Source organism: Lepisosteus oculatus, chromosome 20 (genome assembly GCF_040954835.1).
Source record: "Lepisosteus oculatus isolate fLepOcu1 chromosome 20, fLepOcu1.hap2, whole genome shotgun sequence".
Classification (NCBI taxonomy): Eukaryota; Metazoa; Chordata; class Actinopteri; order Semionotiformes; family Lepisosteidae; genus Lepisosteus; species Lepisosteus oculatus.
This window is the reverse complement of record NC_090715.1, coordinates 5956657-5970948: the sequence shown is the minus strand read 5'-3', so window position 1 is coordinate 5970948 and position 14292 is coordinate 5956657. Positions and strand designations below refer to the sequence as shown.

Sequence of the window (14292 nt, the reverse complement as noted above, 5' to 3'; positions counted from 1 at the left end):
ACTAATCGCTTTTTTTCCCCTTCACGCACGACATAAACGCACAAATGACATGCCTATTCGTTCTGCACATTATAACTACTGAATAATACGCTGCCTTGATTATGGTTACAATAATTCGCATGTGACCATACATACAGGGAAATTAGCCAATGATTCATATAGCAACGAGGTAAGCGATCTGCTCGGTTCTACGCACCCCAGCTTTGTTGTGATTCGGAGCCTTTACCCAGAGTACACCAGTAGGAACATGGCGCAGGCTGAAAGGCGTTGCTGAGCTTCTGGGGGAATAACAGATCAGTTGCAATTTCTGAAAAACGGTGAAACAGTAAAATGCGAGTGTGAAATGGTTTCACTCCCGAAGTCTTGGATAACAACCGCTGCTCCATTGATGATTAAAAGGAGACCAGAGGGCCTGAGAAATTCCTGCAATTGTATTCATAAACATTTCTTTAGGACTCACAACCCTTGAGAGTTGCATTTGAGATTCTTAAAAACTCACGCACATTTATATAAAAAAAACCCCATGGGAAGATGGCTGACAAAAATAAAAGGGAAAACGTCCTCCCGACAGAAGTATCCAGACTTCGAGAAGAACATGAAAAGGTAAAACAAGCGAAAACACCAAACGGAATACCCGTGGGTTTTAAAATGGGATGCATCCACGCGGTCCTGTTTGACAATGTGACCTCTGTCCTGTTTTATGGTTACGTGTATTTTTAAAAGCTTACATTGCAGTAATTGTGTGTCATGCAAATAATGTTCTGAATGGGGTATTCTATGTGCCCTTTGAAAATTTATGGGGAAAATGGTAAGTGAAAGTTTGCAGTGTTCTCGAAACTTCCTTATCACGTGTTGCATCTTGTTTACGTATATCACTGCGTGTGTCCTCCTGCCCCTTCTCTCTTTAAGTATAGATTCAAAAATTAAACACACAGGTATTTTAATAAGAAACTAGGCTGGTCTGAATAGCAGACGAACTCGGGAATCGTGTAGTGAAATCACGTGGGAAATGGAAGCGATTTCTGAAGGGTTATTGAGGTGCTGTTGTAGATAAAAAAAAATCACGGAGATTCAGCTGAAAGGAAGTTAGGCCTAACTGCGCAAAAATCATCGTAGAAACTACATTTCATTAAAAAGTATTCTATAAAATGCAGTCGCCTTTGTTTGTACTCGCTAGCCGTTTGTTTCTGCACCGTTAGTTCCTCGTACCCAATGCTTAAAAATCTGTTTTTTGTAGCATAGGAGAAATGTAAATTTAGCGGAAGTTCAGTATTATCACCGTGCAGTGTCCTCTCGAATAACATCAATCTAACTTAATGCATTGCATCAGGGTGTCATGTTTTAAAGTCTTCAGTATCATGAATTCGTAATTACAGTAGTACAACTCCCCCCTCGTCCAACCCCTTTTCTGACGGTGGTCGGTGATGAACAGTGTCCCATTTAAAACAGATTTTCACCCTGAAGCCTCCAGTTTTTAAAAGATGTGAATCAGTTACCATCCCAGCAAGTCACTAACAAATCTTGTAACAACTTCCAAACTTTCAGGAGTACAAATTGTCACTGAATTGGACACTGCGGCTGCTATGTGAAGACAGGATTATGAAGCACTAGAGAACTGTGCACTGATCTGACTGTTAATCCTGGAGGGCTAGTTCTACATTGTATCATCTTGTTTATGTTTTCCGGCTACTGTAATTCGCACATGGGAGACATTACTACTTGTAAACACGCAGTTCCAGTGTGGCTGTAGTGCATGCATTTCAATATTTTATTAGTTTAAGATTTTCTGTAAAACGCAATAATTACCCTAATGCGGCTTTACCTAATAAATCTGTTATGTTGGTTAAGTTATGTGACAACAGAAGACTATGCAACTGCTTCCTTTTTTGTGACCTATTATAATAAAAACGAATCCTGCTTAGTACCACTTATATACTGTCCATGAGGAATTGTCTCCCTCTGTGGCTTATTGTAAGCAATTGCATGTGAAACAGTGTCCAATTGAGAGCCAGTGTGTGCTGTCTCTACTCCTTTACTGTGCTGTAGTTCCTAAGGCCTTTTGCCTTAACTGCTTAGCACTTCACTACAAGTTGTGGCTTAGCAAGCTTTATGTGTAAATGGCACCATAATGGTCTTTTATATATTTCTTGATTAATTGAATTCTGGTTTTTGAAAATAAAATCCTAGATTGATGCAGATGAACACTTAATATTGTACTGTTGACAAGGGCCTAAAAAGGTTTCATACCAGTTAGATGGATTATTTTAAATGACTAGGATTCTCTGTCAATCCGCCACTTAACACCAGGCAAGTAAGCAAGCTATGAAATGATTTTAGTCCAGATGTTTCTTTTACCTTCAAATCCAGACTCAAAACCTTCTTCTTTAGAAGAGCCTTTACTTAACTGGTTCCATTCTTCACCCTTCTGCTTTTCTTAGTACCACCATCCACAGTCTCCACTGTATATTGTAATTGTGTTTTATCTTGTGTATTCTTTTTATTTATTGTTGTTCTCATTCTGTAAAGTGCTTTGAGAAGTCACCTTTAAAGGTGCTATATAAAATAGTGTATTATTATTATTTTATAGATATGTTCTTTTGTACCTTCACAATGCAAAATTTCTGCTTTTACTGTGTGTTTTGAATATGTGATGTGAATGTTTGCACAACTGAACACTGCTTTTCAGTAACATTCAACATTAGGATTAAGCTATGCAGAATTCAAGCATTATCTGCGAAAGATGAAATTGGGGAAAAAAAAAGTTTAATGTCAAACATTATCCAGTTAGATCTTTTTAATTTGTTTTAAAATGATTCATTTATATAGACAATAGAGAGAACCAATTTACTTTTTTCTAATAATTTTAAGTCTTCAGTGGTAATAATTAGAAAATGTTTTTTTCTAATGTATTTTGATCTAAATCTGCCTCGATAGAGTAGTATTTTGCTTTAATGATCTTACACTGCAGTTTTACATTGAGTTTTATTTCTTTTTCTGAAGAATGCAACCCTGACCCTAAGTATTTTTTTTTATCTTAGAGCTTTCACATTTTCTTATTAGTAAGTGCTTAAAGTTTATTCCAGTATTCATTTGAACAGGATGAACTATCAAGATTCTTCGGTTTATAGTGGAAGCTGATAGTCTAGTGAAAAATAACTTTGTACATACTACCCTCTTGTGGTTTAACACATTAATTACAGGACTGTAGAATTACGTTTGGCAATAGAGCCAGAGGTCCTCCTAAGCACATTGTAACTGCACAAAATTCAAGGTAAATGAAAGTGGTCTGATATTATGTCTTATTTACAGTTTTCATAATTCAGATTTAAAGAGTACACCCTAAAATAACCAGACTTTAAATAATTTTGGTTCATGCCTGTTTTCCTTCTAAAAATAATTTAAATATGCAATTGTTAATGCTGAAAGATGTAAATTCGTTGTATTTGTTGCAAGAAAGAAGTGTACTCATTGTAAAACTGAGTGTATAAGGTTCCTAGGTTAGTTTCTTAGAATTATTGTTTTCTTCCAGAAGTCTTTACCTATGCAAAATTAAAAAAAGGTCTGATTGTCTTAAACTGGATTTGTTTAAAAATGTATTTCTATGTTGAATATAAATGTATAAAATTATGTTGAAAAAAGATATACCCATGAAAGGTGTTCTTTGTGAAATATATATAGAGACTCGCACATACATAATGCAGTTTATTGGACACAGTTGTCCCTAATATTGAAGTCTTTTGTTTCTAGGTTTGAATTTGGTTTAGGTTTTAAGTTTCTATTGTTAACACCAATAGAAAATGGGCACAAAACTGATCTTTTGAACATCTGAGCTCCCATGTTTGCTTCAAAATTATTATTTTTAGTCGTGGTACTAAACTGTATTTTAAAAAATGTTTGAAAAGATTTGCTCAAAGCTCTTTGAAACTACCTCAAGATGAAGAAAATGCGTAATATTCCTTTAAGGTTTGTTTTCTAAGAAGTGCTTGCCAATGCTGGGGCCATTTCCGTTCAGTTTGTTTCGCATAACCCCCACCTCCTTCTATTGTAATTCCTTTAATTAAAGTGATTTTATTCACAGGCACACAGCTGGCATCGGGTACTTTCCATTAGGCATCAGAGTGGCCGCCTCATTGGTAGGAGGACCCGCTCTGGGGCTGCTTCCAAGGGAGTACAATACTATTTTCATATCCCCTCTGAGTTTGTTGTGTGTTTTGAATTTATTAACCATTGATTTTAATGTATGCTTCTCGACAGTGACAACTCAGTGCATTAATTAATGCCTCTGTCCTGTTTAACAAAGTGGTATTTAGACACAGTACTTGCAGATCTTTTGTTGACCTCCAGTGGAAAGCACTGTCCAGCTTGTGAAACATACAGGCTGTGGTATTTAGTGGATGAATGGAACTGGGTTCCATCTTAAGAATGACAAAAAGTAATGTGTATATGTATTTAAACTCCTTAATACTATATAAATAGTATGGTCTATGGTTCTGTATGGTGAACGTCATTTTTTTAAGTACCAAGTTAAATATTTCATTGTCTGATCTTTTTTTTATTTTTCTTGGGTGCATACTTTAAAAAAAAAAGAAGCTGTGTAAGGCTGATTTATTTTTGTAGCTTTGTAAAACAATCTTAAGTGATTTTATTTCTAGTGAAATTTCTTTCAAATGTATCTGTGATATTCTCTAAAGAGCATGCTGTGTTTGAGAGTGTCAAGTTAAATGTATTTTATTTCATATTTTTTGTACAGTTTTCGAATATTAAAATAAAAAGTGTATGTCTTAAAAGCAAGAGGTCATTCAACTGGTAGCTGTGATGTGCATGACGGATTGTGCTTTAAGAGGATTTTTTAAAAGTATAATTTACTGTATAGTTTCTGCCATTCACTGCATACTGTATTGTTTGTGAATATTAGGTCTCAAACACAGCATCTATTACCAAACTGCACTTGATAGAATTATAGATATCCATCATTTCCAGATGGATTCTGTTTACCTATTTCAGGATGAAGACTATGTGTAGTTCAGTGAATGAGACTTGCTCTAGATGGACATTTATGGACCCCATGCATTTTAGAATGTTCTATAAAATTTACCTTTGATTACTGTGTGTCCTGGATTCCATTCAGTAAATTTCAGCGAGACAGATTAAATCACGTATTGAACATACGGTTATGAAATCTGTATGGTTTAGGATTTGGCTGTATTTATATAGAATCCTTTTTATTGTTATTAAAAAAAAACAAAATCCATTATTCTTCTTTAAAATGGCTGTCTGGTCTGTGGTACAAAAGATAAAAGCTTGCACCTAATCCTTATTGACATAAGAGATGCATAAAGACAGCTATTCTTAAGACTCACCACCTTGCCCCACAAATGCACCTCATCCTTATTCTAATAGTGTTTCTTAAACCTAAAGATTTCCTGACAGATTGCTTTCATGGGATTGATTAGTGCATGTTGTTAGTAAGCTAACTTTATAATGTGAGTGGATTGGCGACTCACGTGATTGGAACCATCCTAAAATTAAAAAGCGAATACCATGGTGATTACCTTGTGACTTTTTGTTTGCACTGCATACAGATTTAAACAAAGTGTTAACTTGCTGACACTGCAACGATAAATGTGGAACCTTGTGTTCTGTTACTGCAACATCTGAAGTCTTGAAACTTATTCCAGGTGCATTAGATAGGTTTTATATTACCATGGGCACATTACTTCTGAGAGAACCAATTTGTTGAATATCCTCTGATAAAACAGGTTTATAAAAGATAGCCTTTTCTCTCAACAAAACTGACTGACACAAGAACAATACAGAATAATACAGATGCGTCTAGTTGATAAACTTTTATGAGTCTTTTATAATGTAATATCAAAATCATAATATATTATAATTATAAATATATATTATAATATTAAATACTTTTATAATGTGATATAATATATGTAAGTAAACCCAGAAAAAGCAGATCAATTAGGAATGTAGGTTATTGTAAGGGATTATGGGTGTTTTGACCTGTTTTTGTAAGGTCATCGTTATTGTGTGAAAAATGTATGCATGCTTCTATGTAATGCTTTATTTAAATTATTTAAATTTGTTTTCATATGATCTTCTTCAACCAGGTATTTCTAATACTGTAGCTCAAAAGCATTTTACACATTGTTCCAAAATTATTTCGGCATTTTTTGCCTTTCCTTCCGTAAGTAGTTCATGTAACAATCTTGATTGAAGTAGCACTCTTTGGCACAGAATTTAAAAAAGGCATTGCAAAAAAAAAAAAGCTATTAGTCACAAAACGTGACACAAAAGGTGAAACTCTAAAGACCTTATTTGTGGATTTTGCCTTGTTTATTCAATGATTGCACTCTAAAATACTGTTGATAGGCTATTTAGATATATGAAGCTGTATACTTTCTAATTGTTCTAAATGAAAATGTTCTCAATGTCTGTTCTCAATGTGATATTTAGTGGACTTGTCAGTAACGGTGTACGTTTAACTGTATACTTTTGTTGTGGTTGAAATACAGTACTTTACAGGTGCAGCTGGAATTAAACGGTGCCATATACCTTGAAAAGAAGGAAAACAATTCATCGATCAATTCTGATCATACGACCTTCTTTACCAATGGGATTGCTCGTTTTCTTAATCATGTCTTTCATGCTGGGCTAACTAAGTTGCCATGGCATCCCTGCATTGATGATGGCACTTCAACCCTTTTTAAATGACTTTTTCTAATGATACTTATCAGGTTCTCTCATTTTGTTAAAACAGAAGGCGGAAAGAGTCTGCCATGACTGCCATACATGTTCCACCATGATTTAAGGTTCCTTTTTTATTACCTTAACCAATTTCTAGATAGACGGGGAAAACCGCTTTACATTCAAAGAATTGATTCTAATTTGCATTCATGTTTTTTCCTGAGTATACTCGTAACATTTTGTCTCCTTTTTGTCATTTTAGTGCAGGGTGCAAGATTAAAACCAGTAATAAATAGCTGCAATTGATTTAACAAAAATCGTGCTGCATGTCAATGTTGAAACCAAAATTCATGACGTAGATTGTAAAGAATAAATGGTCTGTGCACTCTTGTGAACACAAAATTGTTTACATTTGTATTTTTGTTAATTACTCAATTGTTTAGAGGGGCATATTTTAATTTACAAAAGCTTCATTCTAATTTAATTATTAATTCAGCTGGCATTGAGTTAAAGAAATGTACCCATGTTTAAGGTTAATAGAAGACAGCAGAAAGCATGATGCAATCCTCAACTTCAGATGCTCTTATTTTTACAGCCTTTTGGAATAGAATTAACACGTCGAATGTAATAGAAGCTGTGTGAGTGGTTAAATTGCAGAACTTTTAATGGTGTTAACAATACAGAAGCTATTCTGATTGTACAGAAATGTTCTGGAGTATACTCTGGCAGATAGTGCTTTTATTTGTATTCTTAATCTTTTAAGTTACAGTTCTAATAATTTGTGATTGCTTTGATATTTGAGATTATAACATAAATTTCAATAGGCTATGTTATTGCTTGTATTAAATACTGTCTGATGTCTATAAATCACATAACTTATGTAGTCAACTTCTAAATGGTAGTGCAATTTGTTAAGCTTACGGTATTTTTTAATTTGTTGTTCGAGTAAAATATCCATTGTCTTTATAGGGATGCTGTTTGACTATTTAAGAAAAAATATTTGTTTTGCACAACAAGGAACAGATCTGTAGTGGATGTTGTGTATCACTATTGAGAAATGCCTCATTTATTAATTAGTTCAAGTTTTTTTTAGCTTTAGTGTATTTCCTATTAGAAATGCTGGAGGAGATATTCTTTTTATCACTAACATCCTCCAAAGTTAAACCTGCTTCCACCTCAACTTAATTAGTTTTGTGTAATTGCACTTTTTACAGTGAATAGAGCGGGTGTGTTAAATTGTACATGACTTTGAAAAGTTGACACGGACACACAATTCTGTTTTGTTGAAATATGAATTGAAGCCCTTGGCACATTAGGGACTGGTATTGATTTGAAATCCATCCAGAAATGTGACACATAAAGCTATATGTTCAATTTGATCTGACACACTATTCCATTAATAAATAAAACACTTGTAAATTGAAGGTGGGCTAAAATGGGGAGTTTATTTGTGACTCTTCCTTTCACAGTATAGACATACATTTTATTTAAGATTTCCACACTTGTTGCTCACAGTAAACATCACAGGGCAGTCTGTGGTATGCATGTTTGTGCTAGAAAGGTTACCATTATGATGAGTTGGTGCAGAGAAACTAATAAGCCTACCTGTATATAAGCTTACTTTGTAGGTTTGTTTTCAGAAATCGTAGGCTATATTTTGACACAGCACTTGTAATCAATCTCCTTACTCTTCTTTACTGTGATATAGAATGTCTGAGAAGTATAATGACTTCTCTATTTCATTATCAGCTTTAACAAGAATGATGTGGTCCAGATGTGTTACATGATCAGAGTGTTTAAAAGATTTATAATCTTCGTTCTGTGATTGTGTATAATCGCATTCGGTGACTGTGATCAGGCCAGATACCACATGCTTAAGTCTCAAGGGTCATGTGTTAAAATGCTGCCATTTCAATAACTGGTTGCTCTCTATGTTGCAGTTTGATCGTTAACACAGTCTGTTGAGAAGCAAAGGATGTTCTAGTACGTAGATTACGGCTTATGTATGAATTCCATTGTTCAAGATATGTGCAGAATAGATGTCACATTGCTGTGGTGGGCTCCTCTGTTTGAAGTTCTGATTTTTTGCTTTGTTTGCTTATTGTAGTAAAGAATTAACCAGACCTTAACAGCCAGAGTTTTGGACTCTATGAATTCGTTTTGCAACTATACTACAATTAAGGTCTCATAACAAATCTCTATATGTTAAGAAATGTTTATACTGTCAGTATTAAATATAACCAAGTATACCAGATCCTGGACAATAGGGAATGTCATCAACTGCTTTTGTATTATGAAAAGCAATATAGTAGATATGGATTATGTTGTTGTCAGTGGTCCATTTTAAAAGGCTGCTCTTGTAAGAAAAAAAGGCCCTTTGAAATTATTCTCTAGAGATTTTGGGTTCTGTTAAGCCAAGAGCTGAAGATAGAACCCAGACTGTTATGCAAGCTGCTCTTCTATTGCACCTGTTTATTTTGCTTCCTGTAAAGTTACTGGGTCCACGTCCATTTTCAAGATCCGAAGAGATTAGATTCTTGATTTACCTGTCAATCTATCATGAAGCCTTGCACATAATTATAGACATTGTATATTAAATGTAGGAAGCTGTTAACCTTGATTTGGAGTTCTAAGTCTTTTTGCTACTAGATTATTTATATGATACATTAGATATGTACATGTATACATTAAGTATATGAAGAGTTCTGTATCTAACATGACACAAACATTTTAAAAAATAAATCTGTTAGTGTTTTTTTTTGTTTTAGTTGTCTGCATGTTTCAATTTCTGAAATTCAGCTCTTAAACACCATGGTTGGGAATTGTTCAGAAGAGTCACTGTTTTCTTATACATTGTCCCATACGCTTTGTTGTGACAGTTTCAAAAGGTGTTTGTATTTTTTTAATAACAGATGGTCAGTGGCTGCCAAGACCAAATTCGGCACTGGTGAGTGTGATGTATTTTGTTTGACCATCTGAGCATGAGAATGTTTTTTGAAATGATTTTGAGCTACTTTATATCAGTCTGCATCTTAAATCTTAAGAAGTTGATGTAGATGTTTTCTAATGTGATTGTGAATAAAAATTGCCTGGGTGATATAAGGTATAAAGTGGTAAAATTGAATTACACTAAAGAGCACTGCAAATTGTCTGTGTTCTTCTGCAAGAAATGTGACTGCTACAAGCCACTATTGCATTTATCTTTGCAGTACCTTCAAATGGATAACATCCATATTAACTTGCTGATCCCAGCACTTTAAATTGAAGGAAAATGTAGTAAATTAAAATGTAGTTTCAATGCTTGCATTGTCTGCATCTCTTCATAATTCGTGCAGTTTGTTCCTTCTCTGTTTCAGCGTATTTCAGTATCATTTTTAGGTAGGTTATGTAAATCGCTTTGTGTCATGGAGCACAGCTAAGACTGATCAAGCATGTTGGTTATTTTGTAACCCCCTGACTCAGTGTTCTCGTCTATCTTAAGGATACTGGAGGCAGTGTTTCCTAACCCTGGCCCTGGGGGACCTCTGTGTCTGCTGGTTTTCATTCCACCTGAGCTCCTAATTATTACTATTGCTAACTGATTTCTTTTTTCTGCTTGTTACCCAGTTGTCAGTTTATAAATATTCCATTTCATCAATCAGAACTTGCAGTCTCTGCTGAACGTGTTTGCTCTCTTATTTCTGTCTAAATATCTTTTAACAGGTGATCAATTTGTAATGAACAGTCCCTTATGGAAATAATATATACCAAAATTCAGAACTCCTTACTATTGTTTTTTTTTATTTTTCAAGAATGTAGAATCGGCAGTTATTTTTGGCTCCACCCCACCCAATTTGCACCATAGTTTGTTTCTCTCAACTCTCATCTGCTAACCCTGGCACCACACATAGGGGAGAATGAAGAAGTGTAGGCAGAGTCCTCTGACCTGCCTGCCTTTGAGACATATTTCTTTTAAAGTGTCACGAGAAACGTATCCCTGTACTTGGAGGTTTAGGGAGAAGAGAGGTCAAGGGCACTGCAAGTGCTCAGAAAGTAGGGGTCACTGTGTCTCCAAAACCCAAGAGAGCCCTGTTCTAATTCCACTCTACCCTTAGAGGGTGCCCAGCCAGTTATGTGCTACTGCTGGGAAATCCGAGTCACAGAGCATGTACCCACGATTGCAGAGCTCAACCTGTACACAGGGAGCACCTTTACTGGTTAAATCACTAGGTTGGCCCTGTTTTTCCTCTTTCGAACAATGTGGTTAAAACTGGGATAACTTGTCTGTATCATTGTGTTTCTTTATCTATCCATCTATTCTCTAAACTGCTTTATCCAGTACAGTCATTGGATATAGGCAGGATACCACCTTGCCAAAAAAACAGTCCATCACATATACACACACTTATATCAGGGCTAATCTTACAGAAGCCAGTTAACCTACAGGTATGTCTATGTGCTGTGGGAGAAATCCAGAGCACCTGAAAGAACACATGTAGAACAGACAAACTATACGCAGATAGCACCGTAGAAATTGGCCCCAGGGCCCCAGTGCTATTAGGCAGCAGTGCTAACCACTGTTACTCTGTGCCACTCTGATAGTCTTTCTTTAACTCATAAAGTGGTCACAAATGCATATTCCGTGTCATGAAACTAAGTGTAAGAATTTGCCATTACTTAAATAATCATTACTTTAAAATTCACTAGCCTTTAATTAAGAACTTGGTTAGAATAAAAACAGAGGACATGGTAGTCCCCCAGGATCAGAGTAAGGAACCATTGGTTGGATCAGGGGTTGGGTTTATGTCAGAAACTTGTTTTTAATAGGTGATCTTGCCAATGTGGTTTTTCAGAGTTCTATTTTATTCCATTTAATTTAATTTAATTGCCATACATATACATCACTGTACAAGTAATGAGTAGCACCTGTTTTCTAGGTTTCTCTTGGCTTCACTCATTACTGTTTTATAGAAATATAAAGGAAACAAAGGAACAAAAAGCTCAGTGGACATAATTAAAAACTTTTGGTTATTTATATTTGCTTAATAAATAAAAGCTTTAGAGACTCCTTGCTAGTTCTGATGTACCCTTAGCCTTTGGCAAAATAGTTTTGAAGTGGGAAGAAAAGTGTTATGCTTAGACGTTTTACTTTTCACTTTAAAGTAAACCGTTTTGCTTAAACACTTTTGTCAACTTTTTATTTAACAGGAATAAGGTAGAGTGTGACTATGAGGCTCTTCAGGAAAGGCTCAGTTCGTTGCCTGACAAACTGTCGTATGATATTATGGTAAGTCAGCACCAGTACATGATTTTGCTTCATTTTTTTTCAGACGTTTAATTGCCCATTTTGCTTGAATTTTTGGAAATAATCTGACTATTTTCTTTAACACCTCCTTTTCTGAGTGTTGCATCTTATTCGTTATCGTGAACAAGTAAAGGTTTATTCCATGCTGAAAAGCATAGAATAAACCTTTACTTGTTTCTGTGCAGCCTTAGCGTGCTAACACGGGTACCTACATGAACTACTTATTAGTTATCATTTCTGTTTACTAGCGAAATTTTCTGTGTGTTCATCACTAGTCCCCAAAAAATAAAACTTTTTGTGCTCTAACTGTAAAAACATTTAATCTGTTTTTAAATTAATCTTTAACAATGCCGCTGAAGATTAACGTATGCTGAGCATCAAAGAAAAATATATTACTCTATGTGTGTTTTTAAAAAATGCCTTTGGGTAATCAGTATGTTGGGACAACACCTCAGTTGAACTTGCCAGCCATGGAGCCAAGTCCTTTTTGATCTCTTTACTCCATATGTAGTGATAGTTAGTTGCCTGACTGCATGACACTACATTAATCAAGTTTCATGGACTCTGGGACTTTACTTGCAGCCCTTTCTATGGATTCATCCTGATATTACAATGTTCCAGCAGGACATTGCACATCCTCATGCTGCTTATGTAACAATGGCTTTGTTTTGGAATGAGAAAGTTGTAGTTGTGTCATTGATGTCCTACTTGCCAGACCTGAACCCCAAGTGCTATTTATGGGATTAATTGATACTACAACATGTGGCATCTATGGATCAGGGAGTGGTTAGCAGGTACATTGTCCAGGTTAAGATGGATATAGCACCGAATCCCACAAAACAGAATCTGGAACCTAGTGTAAATTGTATGTGCCAAATGTAGAACTTGTATTACCTCCACCAGTGGACACACAACTCTATTGGCACACTCCTAGACACCTTGTTGAAAAACAGTGTTAATCAGCATAATGCTTTTAACGATTTCATGTCTGTTTGATACAATTTCAGTGCCACTGCTACAAAAAACCTTTTTCCTACTAATAACATTCTGAATTTGTTCCTGTAGTAATTGTTTTTGATGCTTTGTATATATATAAAAAAAAAAGTTGTTGCCTTGGTGTCATGTCTGCACTGGATGAATACCTTTTTGGACTCAAAGTGAATAATGTTTGGACTAATTTAACATATCTTAAATTCTAATGTTTCCACATTTAAGCTTTGAAATGAAAAGACAAACTTTGAAGGTATTTGGGAAAAGTAAATGTGTAATATTGACATGGAATCTAGGATCTGTTGATTCCTAGTGTGCCTTTGGTTCTATTATGTATTGGTTTTGTAAATACTGGAGTATGTATTAAATTTAAAGTTAAATTGTGTTTTTAACAGTTTTGGAGTGTGTTTAACATTTAGAGCTCAAATTATTTCAGGGTGTTTGCATATTTGTTGTTCCTGACATCATTTTTGTGTGTGTGTGTCAGGTACCATTTGGCTCTCTTGCCTTCATGCCAGGAAAACTTGTGCATACAAATGAGGTCACAGTATTGCTGGGTGACAACTGGTTTGCAAAATGCTCAGCAAAGCAGGCCATTAACCTGGTGGAGCACAGGAAGAAACGTAAGTTATCTTTAATGCGAAAGCAAGCAATTTTTATGTTTTACATACTTTCTTTGTGCTAGTTTTACTCAAATGAAGTATCCAGACACACAGTCATTATATTTTGTTTCATTCATTTATGACTATGGCAATTAGTGAATGCTTTAAGTGCCCACTCCAGTTGATCGAAAAAGTTTAATTGCAAATTGTAACAGTTCTGATAAAAATAGTATTTAATAGAAAATGAGGGCCTCCCTGATGACAAAGTATTGTTGCAGTTAGTACTACTGCCTTAATGGTTCTTGGCTCCTGGGTTCATTTCCAAGCTGAGAATTCTTCTGTGTGAAGTTTCCTTGTACATGGGGGATTTCACCTGGTGCTCCGGTTTCTCTCCTTGTTCAAAGACTTGTGTGTGTAGATTAATTGTTCCAACGTGCATCCTTCGACAAATTGGCATTCTGTCCAGGGTGATGGCAGTTGTGTGTTCTTAGTCCTACCTTGCAGCCAATATGTCTGGAACAGACTACAACTCTCACCTGGATAAACAGCTTTCTAAAGATGGATGAGTGAGGGACTCCCTTTGAAACATATCAGTGAAGCCGGTGCAGCTGACGAGAAACTTCCTCTTTATTGTGTCTTAGTCTGAAAATAATATGTAGCTTGTTCGTCTTATACTGTTGACACTTGCACCTGTGGGAAGATAGTTGTGTGTGACTC

General features: G+C 35.4%; 1 protein-coding gene across 1 annotated transcript in view; it reads left to right on the top strand.

The window, feature by feature from the left end:
- The first annotated feature begins 245 nt into the window (after nt 1-245).
- uri1 (URI1 prefoldin like chaperone) overlaps nt 246-14292 on the top strand; it is a 27335-nt gene continuing 13288 nt past the window's right edge. The window contains exons 1-4 of the mRNA XM_006641384.3: nt 246-603; nt 9612-9646; nt 11887-11965; nt 13461-13596. Coding sequence (XP_006641447.2) covers nt 532-603; nt 9612-9646; nt 11887-11965; nt 13461-13596 — 322 coding nt within the window. The 5' untranslated portion in view covers nt 246-531. The remainder of the gene's footprint in view (nt 604-9611; nt 9647-11886; nt 11966-13460; nt 13597-14292) is intronic.